This window comes from Typha latifolia, chromosome 5 (assembly GCF_019914945.1).
Source record: "Typha latifolia isolate L0001 chromosome 5, TyphaL0001v2, whole genome shotgun sequence".
NCBI lineage: Eukaryota > Viridiplantae > Streptophyta > Magnoliopsida > Poales > Typhaceae > Typha > Typha latifolia.
In genome coordinates, this window is record NC_133090.1 from 14,806,166 (window position 1) to 14,818,690 (window position 12,525).

The following is a 12,525-nucleotide window of genomic DNA, read 5'->3' on the forward strand; positions in this document are numbered from 1 at the left end:
AAACAGTCAACATATTCGCTCATTTATGAGGGCGTGGCGTACGTGCATGAGAACAAAAAGGACCTAATTGTTGTATAATTCAGAATCAATTACGACAAGATGCAAAGAACTAAAATTATATTAAGTCCTCATCCACTAAACCATGCACATCCCAAAATTTGCTCATTTCTCTCTTTTTACAAGGGCCCTCTGGATTAATATAAGATGGAGGTGTTTGGAAATGATGAGGAGACATAAGTATGTTGAACTCCTCCTTTTATGTGGAACAATTAGAATCCTACATGGATTGAAAGGTGTCGTCGCAACTAGGAAAAGTAGCATCTGATGAGTGGATAATATTCTCTCCTTAGCCACTCCATTATCTACTCTTTGATCTTAGTGGAGATAACTATGTAAAACCAAGCCAAAAGGAAAGGGCAATAATAATAAATGTATGTTTATAAATGCACTTTAAAGTGGCTTTCTTTGAGCAATATGGAAAGTAGACTTTGCCCCAGTGATAATCGATTATAATGGTGAATCACCTAATAAGGAAAAAGAAAGATGCCATGATTACCTCGAAATTAAAAATAAAAATCAAATATTGCACTAACGAAAGATGTTTCCAAATGGTTCTACCTTCTCTTCTACTATTAGTTCCTCATTAATTTTGTTATTATGTATGGAACTCAAGGATGTGAACAAGTGAAGCAGACGCCAAAAAGGGCAGGCTTGGAGCTTATAGAGGAAGCCAAGGATACTGTCCCCACGACATGGATGGATCAAGCCGAGGATTGTTTGCTGAATTGCCCAACATCTCTAAAGTTGAAATTGTTTCGAGAGAGAATAAGGAGCAGGAAAAGGAAACGCTACGTGGGCTTAATAGAGAGAATATATGACATTGGTGAACGACGAATATAGAATTAATTCCCTTCACTCCTTTCCCACCCTTGTTGTATGTATTGTCCCGTGAATCGTGTGGGCATACTCGACTGTAATTTAAAAAATTATAAATTTAACGTGAGGATTAAAAATTTATGAGATTATGAGAGAGGATTAAAAATTTATAAGATTGTGACTTTAATCAAGTTTATAAGAGCAGTAGAATTTAAGAGAATGTAATTAAAATTTTATCATATATGTACGACTGATCACAGCCTGCACTAAATACCATCTTGGTGGATCCATCATCCGTCCGACCAACCCTCTTTCTTTTTTTTAATTTTTTTTTAATAAAACTCCCACGGGCATTTTCGTCCATGGTGGAAGGAAAATGGGTAGAAAAATATATTTTTGGGTGGTGGGAGTAGAAAAGTGAGTCGATAATAATTAATAACACAGGAAATTTCACTTTTATATAATTTTATTATTATTATGATTATTTTCCAAGAGTCGCTTCTGGTGCCCCTGCGGAGGAGACGATCGCCATCGACTCCTCGCGGTGGAACCTCGCCTGCTTCGCGATGAACGCCTCTATCGTGCGCCGGAACTCCTCCGCGTCCTCGGCGCTCTGAATCCAATCCTCCGGTCCTTTCGGTTCCTCCTCGTTCTTCCTCCCGATCTCCGTCTCCGATCGCCGGAGCTCCGGCGACGCCCGCCGGGGCGCCACCCTCTCTGACTTGCTCCTCCGGTACTTCCCCCGGGTCTCCACGCGCACGGCCTTCTTGTCCTCGAACGCGACGTCCGCCGCCGCCGGCACCGCCGGCGTACGATAGAGGTGATCGAGGTACTCGTGGTTGAGATCTCCGGTGGTGGCAGAGGAGGATGAGGACGAGGAGGAGAGGTGGCGGGAGTCGGCGAAGAGGAGGAGGACGATGGCGTTGCCGAGGAAGAAGACAAACCGGGGGCTGAGGAGCGCGGCAGCGAGGCGGCGGAGGAGAGCGGCGGCGTCGGGGAGGTGGAGGGAGGACCAGGAGAGGAGGAGTAGGGCGGCGAGGGCCTCGAGGAAGCGGAGGAGGCGAGCTAGTGTTTTGAGGCGGCGGAGGAGGAGGCGGGTCGAGGAGGAGGTATCCTTCTCCGCCTTCACGGATTCCATCAGTGGCTCGGACGGCTGGGAAGAGATCAAAGAGGTGGAAGGAGAAGAAGAAGAAAGAAGAGGGGAAGAATGAGATTGGGGTGCTTCGCGGTGGATGTATCGAGCTTTGAGCGGGTGGAGAAGAGTGAACTCTCGCAAGTGTGCAGCTCGGCTTTTTATAACAGCAGATAGGGATAGATGGCTTTTATTTCCTTTCCTTCGTTTTATTCCATGCACTTTTTTAAAATAATTATTTATAGGATTTAGAGATTTATACATTAATTAGTGTAGATTATCCGTAGAATGCACTTATATGACAAAAAAAAATTAAAAAAAAATATATAAACGAAAGAAAAGATTAAAAAAATGCAAGAAAATTGGATGCCAATCAGGACGAGAGACAGACCTACAGCCGATCTATAGGCACCTTTTCTGAGTCACAGATTGACATGGATGTGGGAGAAAGAGATGCAGGTAAGGTAAGTAACCTCTCTCCTTTTCTCTCTCTCTCTCTCTCTCTCTCTCTCTCTCTCTCTCTCTCTCTCTTATAATTTCTTTTTTCTTTGAGTTATTGATAGGTTCAAAATTTTCCAAAGACCCAAACTTTTGTTCTTTGTTTTGATAAGACTAAGACCCAAACTTACAAGTGGAGTTGCTAGTTGCTACTGTGAGATGGACCAATCGGAGCTCCTCCAAGTCCAGTGATCCAGATAGGAGGGGCCCCTACCAGTTTGTACGGCCGGGATCACGTGGATCTTGACGGGGGGACAGAACCCAGCCTGTACGGACGAGGGAGGCAGCGGGCTCGTGAGCCAGAGTTAGAAGACTAATGAGACGGAGGAGCAGAGCAGGTCGTCTGCAGACCTCCCCCCCTGCAGGAAATTTTTACTGCATACCCGTTAACTCACCCGATTCAATTTACTAGCTACACATTACGCAGCTGAACCCAGTCTTACGATTCAATTTTACTAAGAATTAGTTAAAATAGCATTCTTTACACACACTTCTGTGAACTTTAAAAAAAAGAATTGATCTTAAACAAGATTACCACGTCCTCAGCCCACATAAGAAGCCAGGCCTAGAACTAGAAGTGGTCGCTTTGACAAATTTTGTCCACGTCAGACCCAACAAGCACGTGCAGACACGTGTGAGGTGTGACGAGACAAGTCAACCTTCCAACAAACGTGTGAAGACGAGGCAACGATTAATTACAACGAGGACAAGAAAAAGAAAAAAAAAATGGAGATTAATAAATGTCGGTGATGAGTCGACGGGATCGGAGCTCGAGGCTACTGACTCAGAGAAAGCACTACACGCCACACGGGCAGTCGAAAGAGAGGCGGAAGAAGGATCGAGAGCGACATTTGAACGGCTTGGCCTCGGCAAAGCTAACTTTTGGCGCCTCACAAACCTTTTGCAGCAAAGTGAGGTTAGGTAGAAGAACTCCCCAAGGCCAATCTTATCATATAATGCACTCATAATTGTCTCTAATTATGAGCTTAACCTTTAAATACTTTTCCACGATTTATATTCAATCCACTAGATTTAGACACCTCTTCTTAATCATCAAATTTTATCTTGGCTTCTCTTCTCTATTATCCAACTAATTGATAGATGCCACTAAAGCACCATTAAGGTTTATTCTTTCACTAATTCCTTCTTTTTTTTCATTCCGTTTTATCTTTATCCAAATAGGATAGGATATATACCCCACCCCAAGCCCTTAAATAAATGGGAATCAGATCCCACAACCACGATAATAATGTCTACTTTGTGAGCCACTTGCTTGAGGAATCATGGCATAAAGACAGGATCCTAACTCCATGTTGATCGATCTCTAGTCACTATAACAACTTCGTCTCTTATCTCAGGAGGAATTGGGAGACCTTATAAGATGAGACATGAAAGAAGAAAGGGGGGTTTTGGTGGGCACTACTTTTTTTTCTAGAAGGTTTTAGTACGCTTTTATGGGATTTTAGGATTGGATCCTTCTAGTTTGTTTATTTGGGGTAAGTGATTCCTACTTCAATGATTACAGAATGGTTGTGATTCGAGTTATGCCTATGTGGTTCCTTATATTGACTTCCTTGTCATAAAGGCTTTAAGATGGATAATGCCTGAAAAAGATTGTCGCGGGAGATTCGAAGTTGTTTAAAGTGCTAAATAACACGGTATCTTAGTGGGCAAAGGATAGAACCAAGCTACGAGGTTCCTGTAGCACTTTGCTGAAGAGTATTATGGAAGAAATCACATGAGATTCGATAATGTCGTAATTCTAGATTAGTTCTGTATTATTTAGTACACTTGAATTGTATACAAGCATAGCTATATAACCCTTCATTTGCTTCAATTTATCTCTATCTCTTTCCTTCGTGATGTTGATTTTACTCAGATTGACTTTGTTTTTGAGAAGGAGAGAGAATCCTAATTGATAATTATCGAAATTATATGAACCTCTGCTTGCTTAATTATAATTCTGGGATCATTAAATAGGCCAAATAAGTCATTTTTGTCCCAGTTGGTTCAATCTGGAAAACAAATTCTAAATTTCTCTGTCCAAATCCTACTTGATCTGCCTCTCCCAATCTGAACTGAATCATAACTCACCGAGAAAAAAAGAAGTCTTTGATCAAACACATTAATAGCGTTTTAAATTATTCTCTCGCATATATTCTTCAGAAAGTACAATACCCAACTTCTCAGAGACTCAAGCATAAGAAATCCACGAAGGGAAAACCATCTTCCGGTTGCCATTCAAAAACTACTAGTAGCTCAGAACAGAGTTCTTATCAACCAGGCTCAATACTAATATAGTTGCGTTGTGGCCCAAATAAGGCTGATCGTGTCTCTGGATCCCGCATATAATGCCCATTCAATCACCAATATTTCCAAGATTTATATATAATTTGCAAATAACTGCATATTAACACAACATATTTGCTGAAGGATTCCACTGCATGAATATCATGACACCATGGTTTTAATTAAATGGCAAATCTTTCTCTCAGTATATTTTTGCTCTTTTTTTAACAAAGAGCATTAAATGGAAGTTACAAGGAACTAAGCTCTAAGTAAGATAACATAATACTGACACTTTGTGATCATTAAACACCGCCATATGAGTTGATCAACATTATCTGTGATTCATCTGGAACCTGCTTAGGCAAGCGACAATATCAGAACACATCACAATCATTAGAGAGGAGACATGGCACACAACTATCGTATGGAAAAGGAAAAGATACTAACATGGTCCCTCTTGTAAACAGTTCATGAAAAGAACTTCCACCATCATACTGAATAAATGACACCTCTATCAGATGAACAAATTTCCGGCAGTACTTGCTTAAACTATTGCATATATGAAGATAGAACGCTTAAGAAACATCATGACCCACATTGTCACGGCATTATACATACAAAGAAATACTTGCATATCAAAATTCAAATAATTTAGAGAGGTCTAAACAAATTCTAGAGAAATATTTTTTACATCTCAAAGGAATTATTCACTTGTTTCATTCACTTAATATTCTATCAAGTGAATGAAATAACAGGCATCCTAATGCATCAGGCCTCTGCAAATGCAGGGTCTATGACTACAGGGCTAGATATCTATAGCCTTATCCCCATCAATGGGGAGATTGTTTCCATAATCAAGTGAATGGAATAGAATATGCCAAACTAAAGACAAGAGGAAATAAAATGAAAGCAAGCTAGTGAAGAACAAATAATATAGATGATAAATAGGGTGCTTTCACCTATCCAAGGAGCACCCCTTAATCCAAATCACTCAATGGCTCCCCATTTCAGGAGCAAGTTTTATGTCAGGATATACTTTCATCATGGTCTTTCTAACAATTCCAAAAGCATTGTGATTTTCCAACCTTTTGTTGCGTGTAAGACTCTCAGTTGTAAGAATTATATTACTCGAAGCAGGATAATTAGATACAAGACATGTTATACTACTGCTACTAACTTCTAGGAGACGCTATGTATGAATTAATAACACTATTTTACTAGATTTGATCAATCTATGACAGAGCCAAGTGGAAAAGATTTTTACTGCAACTCAATGCCCTTTCCAGCCCACATCTGTGGTAGATAACATGCATCTCATAACTATCTTTCTAGACATGGTACTATCCGACTCACATCCCACCTACTGGAATCAAATTTTATCCGACCCAAAAAAGAAGATTCATATATAGTCAACAGTTCTCTACCCAGTTGAATCAATCTTAAATTGTCAATTGTTATTAGTCAGTACCACGTGTTCGCCAGGTGCAGTCTAACCTGCAACTTCCCATTAGGAAACTAGGCAACCAAATCTAGACATTTGGGAGATCAAATTGCCGAGAAACTAAATCAGGACATCCGTATAGGAAAAACAAATAAAAAAGATGGAACTTTTACCGGTGATTATTTCTTGCCCTTGCCCTTGGCGGCGCCCTTCTTCTTCTGGGGGAGGACGATCTCGCCGTGCTTGAGGTCGGGGATCTGCATGAGGGAGGAGAGTTGGCCGTACTTCTTGCGGAATTTCTCGACCTGGTCGGCGTCGACGAGGAGGGCGGAGCGGCTGCCGAGGTAGAAGGGGTGGTTCCCCGACCACACGTCCACGCTGTACTCCTTCTGGGTCCCGCCCGTCGTCATCACCAGCTCACCATTGCAATACACCTTCGCCTCATCGTAGAACTCCGGGTGCACCCCATCCTTCTTCCGGCAACTCCACCGACCCTTTAAATCCAACCAGAAGAATTAGCCGACCAGAGAGGAGGAGATAAAGATTTGTAGGAGGGGGGGATAGAGTTGTTCTTATACCTGAGAAGGGCGAGGGAGTTGATTTGGCCTCTTGGTGGTGGTGGGAATGAAGGAGGTCTTCAGGGATAGAGCCATTCTCGACTTCTCTTTGTTCTCTCCCTATCTATCTCTCTGCCTCTAATTCTACGGCTTATCACAGCGGCAGCGCCATGGATTGGGTTTCTTATGTTTGTTGTATAGGAAATGACACAATTGGCCCTCAAAAACAAGTCCATGGGTACGATGACAAATATAGGCCCAAAGAATGCTGTCTGGGCCCAGCCCAATGGGTAAATGAGTAATGTGTTTTATGACAATGTTAATGCTGTTGGTCTTCAAAATATAGTTATTTATATTTATATACATGCTTGATCCAACGGGAATCAAGCTTCTCCAAATAAATTGGGGAGTGTTCCTCTTGGTAGTTGACACTCCAAAGAATAATAAGAATCATCAATAGATTGAGGTCTCTCTAACAACTAATAATTCAATTCAACTGTTAACCGCCAATTCTTCTTCAGTTTCCAACTCCCAATCCAGCACACACCCGGCCATCCTAGCCCCAAAGTCCACCAACCTTAACATCCCATAGATCTCCTCTCCTCTTCGATGCCTCCGGTCTCCGGCCACAAACACCCCGACTCCTCTCTCTTCCCCTCCGACCGTAACTGACGACCAGGCCGTCCCCTTTACTATCCCCTTCTCCCTCATCCTCCGCCGCTCCTCTGCGGCCTCACGCCACCTCCCCTTCCCTGCGTAAAGATTCGCCATCGCCACGTGCGCCCCGTCCCCCCATGGCTCAGCTGCCATTGCCCTCTCCGCCGCTTTTTTTCCCACCTCCTCCTCTCCTCTCGCAGTGCACGCCCTCAGCAACGCGGTCCACACCACGCCGTCTCTCTCACTCTCCGGCATTCTATCGATCACCTCCTCGGCCTCTCTTATTCTCCCCGCCCGCCCCAGTAGGTCCACTACGCATCCATAGTGCTCCTTTCTAGGCTCCAAACCGTACTCTTTCTTCATCGAATCAAAGTACTTCAATCCGAGCTCCACCATCCCGGCATGGCAGCACGCAGTGAGCACGCCGATGAATGCCACCCTGTCCGGCTTCAACCGGACGCGCTGCATTTTCTCAAACAATTGAATGGCCTTTTCGCTTCGACCATGCTCCGCGTACCCATTGATCATTGCTGTCCACGACACCACGTCCTTGGTGCGGCAATGCTCGAAGATAGCTTCCGCCTCCTCCATGATCCCGGTCTTCGCGTACATGTCGATAAGCGCGCTGGTGATCATGGCGGCACCTTCAAGCCCGTCTGCAACAACACGCGCATGGAGCTGCCGCCCCGCCTCCACCACCGCGGAGCTAGCGCATGCGCTGAGGAGGCTGGCGACCGTGAACTCGTTCGGCCTCAGTTCACACTGCCGCATTTCTTCAAGAAGATCGAATGCATCCTTGACGCGCCCCTCTTGGGCGTACCCAGAAATAATTGCGCTCCACGACACAACGTCCTTAGCTTTGGTGTCTCGGAATGCCGCGTCCGCTGCGGCAAGGTCACCGGCACGTGCATAAAGCGTGACGAGCGCATTGGCCACCGACCTGGCTCCCGTGAATCCAATCCTCGTCACGTGTCCATGCACCTGTTCCCCCAGATCGACCCGTCCGAGCCCCACACAAGCGGCGACCACGGCGGCGTAGGTGTACTCGTTCGGCACGACAACGTCAGATGGGTCCCTACGCATTTCAACAAACGCCTCAAGAGCATCGCCGTCGCGGCCCGTCTGGACGTAGGAGGCGATGGTGGTCGTCCACGCAGCCACGTCACGCGACCGCATTCGACCCAATGCGGCGAGCCCTTCGTCCCTACGGCCGCACCGAGAGTACATAGATGCGAGCGTATTAGCAACGAAAGGGGTGGCATCGAGTCCTAGCTTAGCTGCATGGGCGTGTACTTCTCGTCCACGAGCAAGCAATCCAGCATCCGCGCAAGCCTTGAGAACTGTCGCGTACGTGTGCGAGTCGTACGTGACCCTAGCGCGACCCATATCGGCAAATTTGCTCACAGCCTCGCGGCATTGGCCATCGCGGACGAGAGCGGAGATGAGAGTTGTCCAGGACACGACGTTCCTCTGAGGCATTTCGTTGAACATCTTCAGAGCGAGAGTGGTGAAACCCAACTTAGAGTACATGTCGACAAGGGACGTGGCGACGAAGACGGAAAGGATAGAAGAGGACTTGAGGGAGAAAGCATGGAGGGCGGCGCCGTGATGGAGGAGAGATCGGTCGGATGCGCAGGCCTTGAAGGCGAGGCTGAGGACGAAGGTATCGTCGGCGGTGATGAGGGACTCATCGTAGCGCATGAGGGAGAAGAGAGACAGCGCGCCAAAGGGGTCGGAGGCTCGAACATAGCCAGATATGAGGATGGTGTAGGAGACCTCGTCTCGGTTGGGCATTCCGTCGAACAAGAGACGGGCATCGATGAGGCGGTCAGAGTTGACGAGGCTTTTGAGTCTGGTGTTAGCTTCATAGGGTGAAAGTTGTGGACGGCTGAGCTGAATGGGTTCGCTTGAGATGAACCGAGTGAAATGGTGGGTTCGGAGGCGGGCGGTAATGGCCGAAAGCATTGGGGTGGAGTAGGGAGGAAGAGACGGCGGCAGAGAAGGGAAGAGCCGTGGGATCCCGAGAGCATTGACACAAAAGCTGGGCCAAAATTTGCCAAAGCGGGCCGTTGACTGGGCCGCCTTCTTATGTCGTTACTTCAATCGACACGTTCAACGCACGTGCTATGTTCACCCTTGTTCCACGGCCACGTGTACGGGGTTCTCGGAGGTGGCGCGGTGGCATCAACCGTCGACCCGCGCGTCGGATAGGAGGGTAGAGAAAGAGTGATGGATCTGAGGAAGGTAGAGGAAGTGATGGAGTTACCAACTGAAGGTAGAGTGGTCGAGAAGAAGGAAGACATGATGGAGAATAGAGAAGGCAAAGAACAGCAAGTCGATTCCGGCTACGCCCTCAAATCCTTTCTTGATCACATCCCCATCACCTCCATCCCCAACATTCCTAATTCCTCAACAGGTTCGCATCTTTTGACTCAACTTCATCTATATCCGAAGTTAAAACCTGGGGATTTCTTGTCAAGTGGGGATATTTTATTACTATCATTTTGGAACGTGTAGTTTTGGAGATAAAGCACGATCACTGCGTATTGGATGCGATCAGTTTGATGCACAACAACAATGTGGGCGGTGCTATTATTATAGATTGGTGTGATTTTAAGAAATCTGTCGATCGAGATATAGGCTTCATTGAATTCTCGGCCATGGTCTTATGGTGTCTTGAGGTAAATGATACTTCTTTATATGTGCTAAAGTCTCTGGCTTCCTTCCAGTTCTATGTGTTCCTTTTGATCTTTGCTAGGAGTTAGATAAAGTGAGAGCTGAATCCAAGATTAGTGATCATGGGTTTCTTTCGGTGCTAGAACATACGTCTTCAATCGCGCAAACAAAGGTATGTAACATGCAATCAACCTTCATCCTGATCTAACTCTTTCTGGGAAAAATAAAAAATGTATTTGTCTTAATTTACAACAGGATCATAGTTCCATATATTTGGAGCTCAATATGAACAGATTTCGTAAATTAGATGATACATTCGTCGTCTGCTTTGGATGGAGATGTTGCTAGTCCTTGAATTGATTTTCCTTGATAAACTTGTATAACTTTGCATTGAAAACAACAGGGGCACTGCACTACTAGAAGTTAACAGTTTGGTATACTTTGTGGCTATTTAAGCAGATAGGGGAGTTGGCCAAGTTATTTTTATGGGAACCCTTCTTTCCCATTCACATACATGAGACACTCTTTCATGCGCTGCTGCTATTCGCTAAGCACAACAGGTTAAATGTTATACCAGTTGTTGAGTCATCGAACTCCGTCGTCGTTGGCTTTGTCACACAGGTAATTTTACAAAAGTTTCTAGAGCTATTGAAGAAATATTACGCATGTTTAGATGGTGAAATAAAGTCTTCTAAGAAGCGCTTCTTTTTAATAAAGTTGACGATGTTACTGTTGTCGTAGGATGCAGTTTTGCAGTTGCTCCTCCAGTCCAGTGGACTGGCTTGGTTTGATGAAATTGCAGAGAAGTCCTTACTGGAATTTGGGTGAGTATGGGGATGAAAGAGAACTTAGGGTACTGTACTATAGCTTTTGGTCATTTGATTGTAAAAATTCGTTAAGGATAACACACATAATGTGAATCCATGAATCAATTTTATTTGCATAACAAATTATTTCACTCAATTCAGCAAAAAGTGGATATAAATAATTGAATCTTAGTCAGTGCAAAATGTTACAATGAATATTCCCTGAGAATAGTAATCTAATTGGCAAAGAGGTGTATGGGTATTAACTTATATCTGTCCACTCAGGTTCAAGCATGCTGGTCGGGTGATTTCTGCATACTCTGATCAGAGTCTAGCTGAGACATTGCACATCCTGAGGGAGAATCAAATAAATGAAGTTGCCGTAGTTGATCGGAAAAGTGGAACGATGGTTGGCTGTGTGAGGTCTAGGGATCTTTATCTTCTATTTGAGGATGATATTATATTCAGCAGCAGAAAGTAAGTTAGATCATAAGATGGCCTTTTATCAAAATTGACATTTTCTTAACATGCTTTTTTTCTAGACTACTTGGAGGTCAACAATTAAAGTCTTAGTTCTTCTCAATTAAAAGAAAAGAAGAAGAAATTGTTCAAGCCTCTTGGCAAATTTGAAGAACATCAGAACTTTATTTTTGCAATTTAAGTTGATAGGTTATAATATGAATTTTCAAAGAAATGCAATCATGCTGTTATGTATGTGATTGCTACTATCGATTAGACAATGCTGCTATTATGCAATTGGAAACATTGTGTTTCCAGGGCTCTCACTGCTGAAGAATTCATCAATTCAAGAACGCAAAAAGGCAATCAGAGAATCAAAACATCAGCAGAAACTGATGTCTGTCGCAATGCTCTCTGCCTGAGAAATGACCTCCTTGCTGGCTTTACTACGCCGGCAACCAGTCAGAAGTCTGACAGCCTCAAGAAAGCAATGGAAACTTTGGTGGCTTCTAAGAGTGATTGCATCTTCATGGTTAATGAGTCAGGGCACGTCGAAGGTGTCATCACAATTAGAGATGTCATCTCTGTGTTCTCGCCACCGTGCATGGATTCCCGGATCAATGGAGGTGGCTTCTTCAACTCAGCGCTGGAGCAGGTGGGCTGTCGCGTGGAGAATGGAATGATGATTCAAACTTCCTAATTTTCCTCAATCTCAGGAGGTATCTATCGAGGACTCTTATCTGAAAAAAGAAATGCACCAGCGACACCTTGCTTTTCTGTTGACTGCTTCTGTGGATTTCATATAGAATTTTTGTTCCCTGCATTGAGATTGACTTTTGGAACTTCTTTATGAGAAGTTCTCGTCTATTAATTGTTAACACAAACCAGGAAAATCCGGAAGGAGAGCAGACAAAATCTATTTTCCATTTAGGTCCTTTCCTTCAGATTTTCTTTTTATGTATTAAAGAAATTGAAACATTCTCCGATTTGTTATGCGATTTGTTTAGGCAATTCCCAAGGAAAGGCCATCGAGAATTCAAACTCGCTTCTCCATCAGAATGCAGAATATATGATGGAAGAACAGGGGATCCTTTTGAACAGCCGGTTCTAATAGGAAAATCCAGTTGATCGTCC

The 12,525-nt window shown here is 44.2% G+C and overlaps 4 protein-coding genes across 4 annotated transcripts; 1 reads left to right on the forward strand and 3 right to left on the reverse strand.

The window, feature by feature from the left end:
- Positions 1-1,081: 1,081 nt before the first annotated feature.
- On the reverse strand, positions 1,082-2,157 carry LOC140789740 (uncharacterized). The gene has a single exon (XM_073139545.1). The coding sequence runs from the start codon at positions 2,012-2,014 to the stop codon at positions 1,358-1,360; it is 657 nt and encodes a 218-aa protein (XP_072995646.1). The 5' UTR covers positions 2,015-2,157; the 3' UTR covers positions 1,082-1,357.
- Positions 2,158-4,929: 2,772 nt separating this feature from the next.
- LOC140789739 (large ribosomal subunit protein bL31c) lies at positions 4,930-7,012 on the reverse strand. Its single transcript, XM_073139544.1, has 3 exons — positions 6,815-7,012; positions 6,410-6,730; positions 4,930-5,148 (listed from the first exon to the last, which is right to left on the reverse strand). Exons 1-2 carry the CDS (start codon positions 6,887-6,889, stop codon positions 6,416-6,418), a joined length of 390 nt encoding a protein of 129 aa, XP_072995645.1. The 5' UTR covers positions 6,890-7,012; the 3' UTR covers positions 4,930-5,148; positions 6,410-6,415.
- A 107-nt stretch (positions 7,013-7,119) lies between these two features.
- LOC140789736 (putative pentatricopeptide repeat-containing protein At3g47840) lies at positions 7,120-9,415 on the reverse strand. The gene has a single exon (XM_073139542.1). It carries the CDS (start codon positions 9,413-9,415, stop codon positions 7,286-7,288), a length of 2,130 nt encoding a protein of 709 aa, XP_072995643.1. The 3' UTR covers positions 7,120-7,285.
- A 264-nt stretch (positions 9,416-9,679) lies between these two features.
- On the forward strand, positions 9,680-12,397 carry LOC140789737 (SNF1-related protein kinase regulatory subunit gamma-1-like). The gene is made up of 7 exons (XM_073139543.1): positions 9,680-9,866; positions 9,968-10,131; positions 10,209-10,298; positions 10,586-10,747; positions 10,868-10,950; positions 11,218-11,409; positions 11,710-12,397. The coding sequence occupies exons 1-7, from the start codon at positions 9,680-9,682 to the stop codon at positions 12,089-12,091; spliced, it is 1,260 nt and encodes a 419-aa protein (XP_072995644.1). The 3' UTR covers positions 12,092-12,397.
- The last annotated feature ends 128 nt before the right edge of the window (positions 12,398-12,525 follow it).

Excerpts from the sequence above, each read along its gene's own strand:
- LOC140789740 (XM_073139545.1), bottom strand. The coding sequence starts at position 2,014 with ATGGAATCCGTGAAGGCGGAGAAGGATACCTCCTCCTCGACCCGCCTC.
- LOC140789739 (XM_073139544.1), bottom strand. The coding sequence starts at position 6,889 with ATGGCTCTATCCCTGAAGACCTCCTTCATTCCCACCACCACCAAGAGG. Across the intron at positions 6,731-6,814 it reads AACTCCCTCGCCCTTCTCAG|GGTCGGTGGAGTTGCCGGAA; the intron begins GTATAAGAACAA and ends TTGGATTTAAAG.
- LOC140789736 (XM_073139542.1), bottom strand. The coding sequence starts at position 9,415 with ATGCTTTCGGCCATTACCGCCCGCCTCCGAACCCACCATTTCACTCGG.
- LOC140789737 (XM_073139543.1), top strand. The coding sequence starts at position 9,680 with ATGGATCTGAGGAAGGTAGAGGAAGTGATGGAGTTACCAACTGAAGGT. Across the intron at positions 9,867-9,967 it reads CATTCCTAATTCCTCAACAG|TTTTGGAGATAAAGCACGAT; the intron begins GTTCGCATCTTT and ends TGGAACGTGTAG. Across the intron at positions 10,748-10,867 it reads TCGTTGGCTTTGTCACACAG|GATGCAGTTTTGCAGTTGCT; the intron begins GTAATTTTACAA and ends CTGTTGTCGTAG.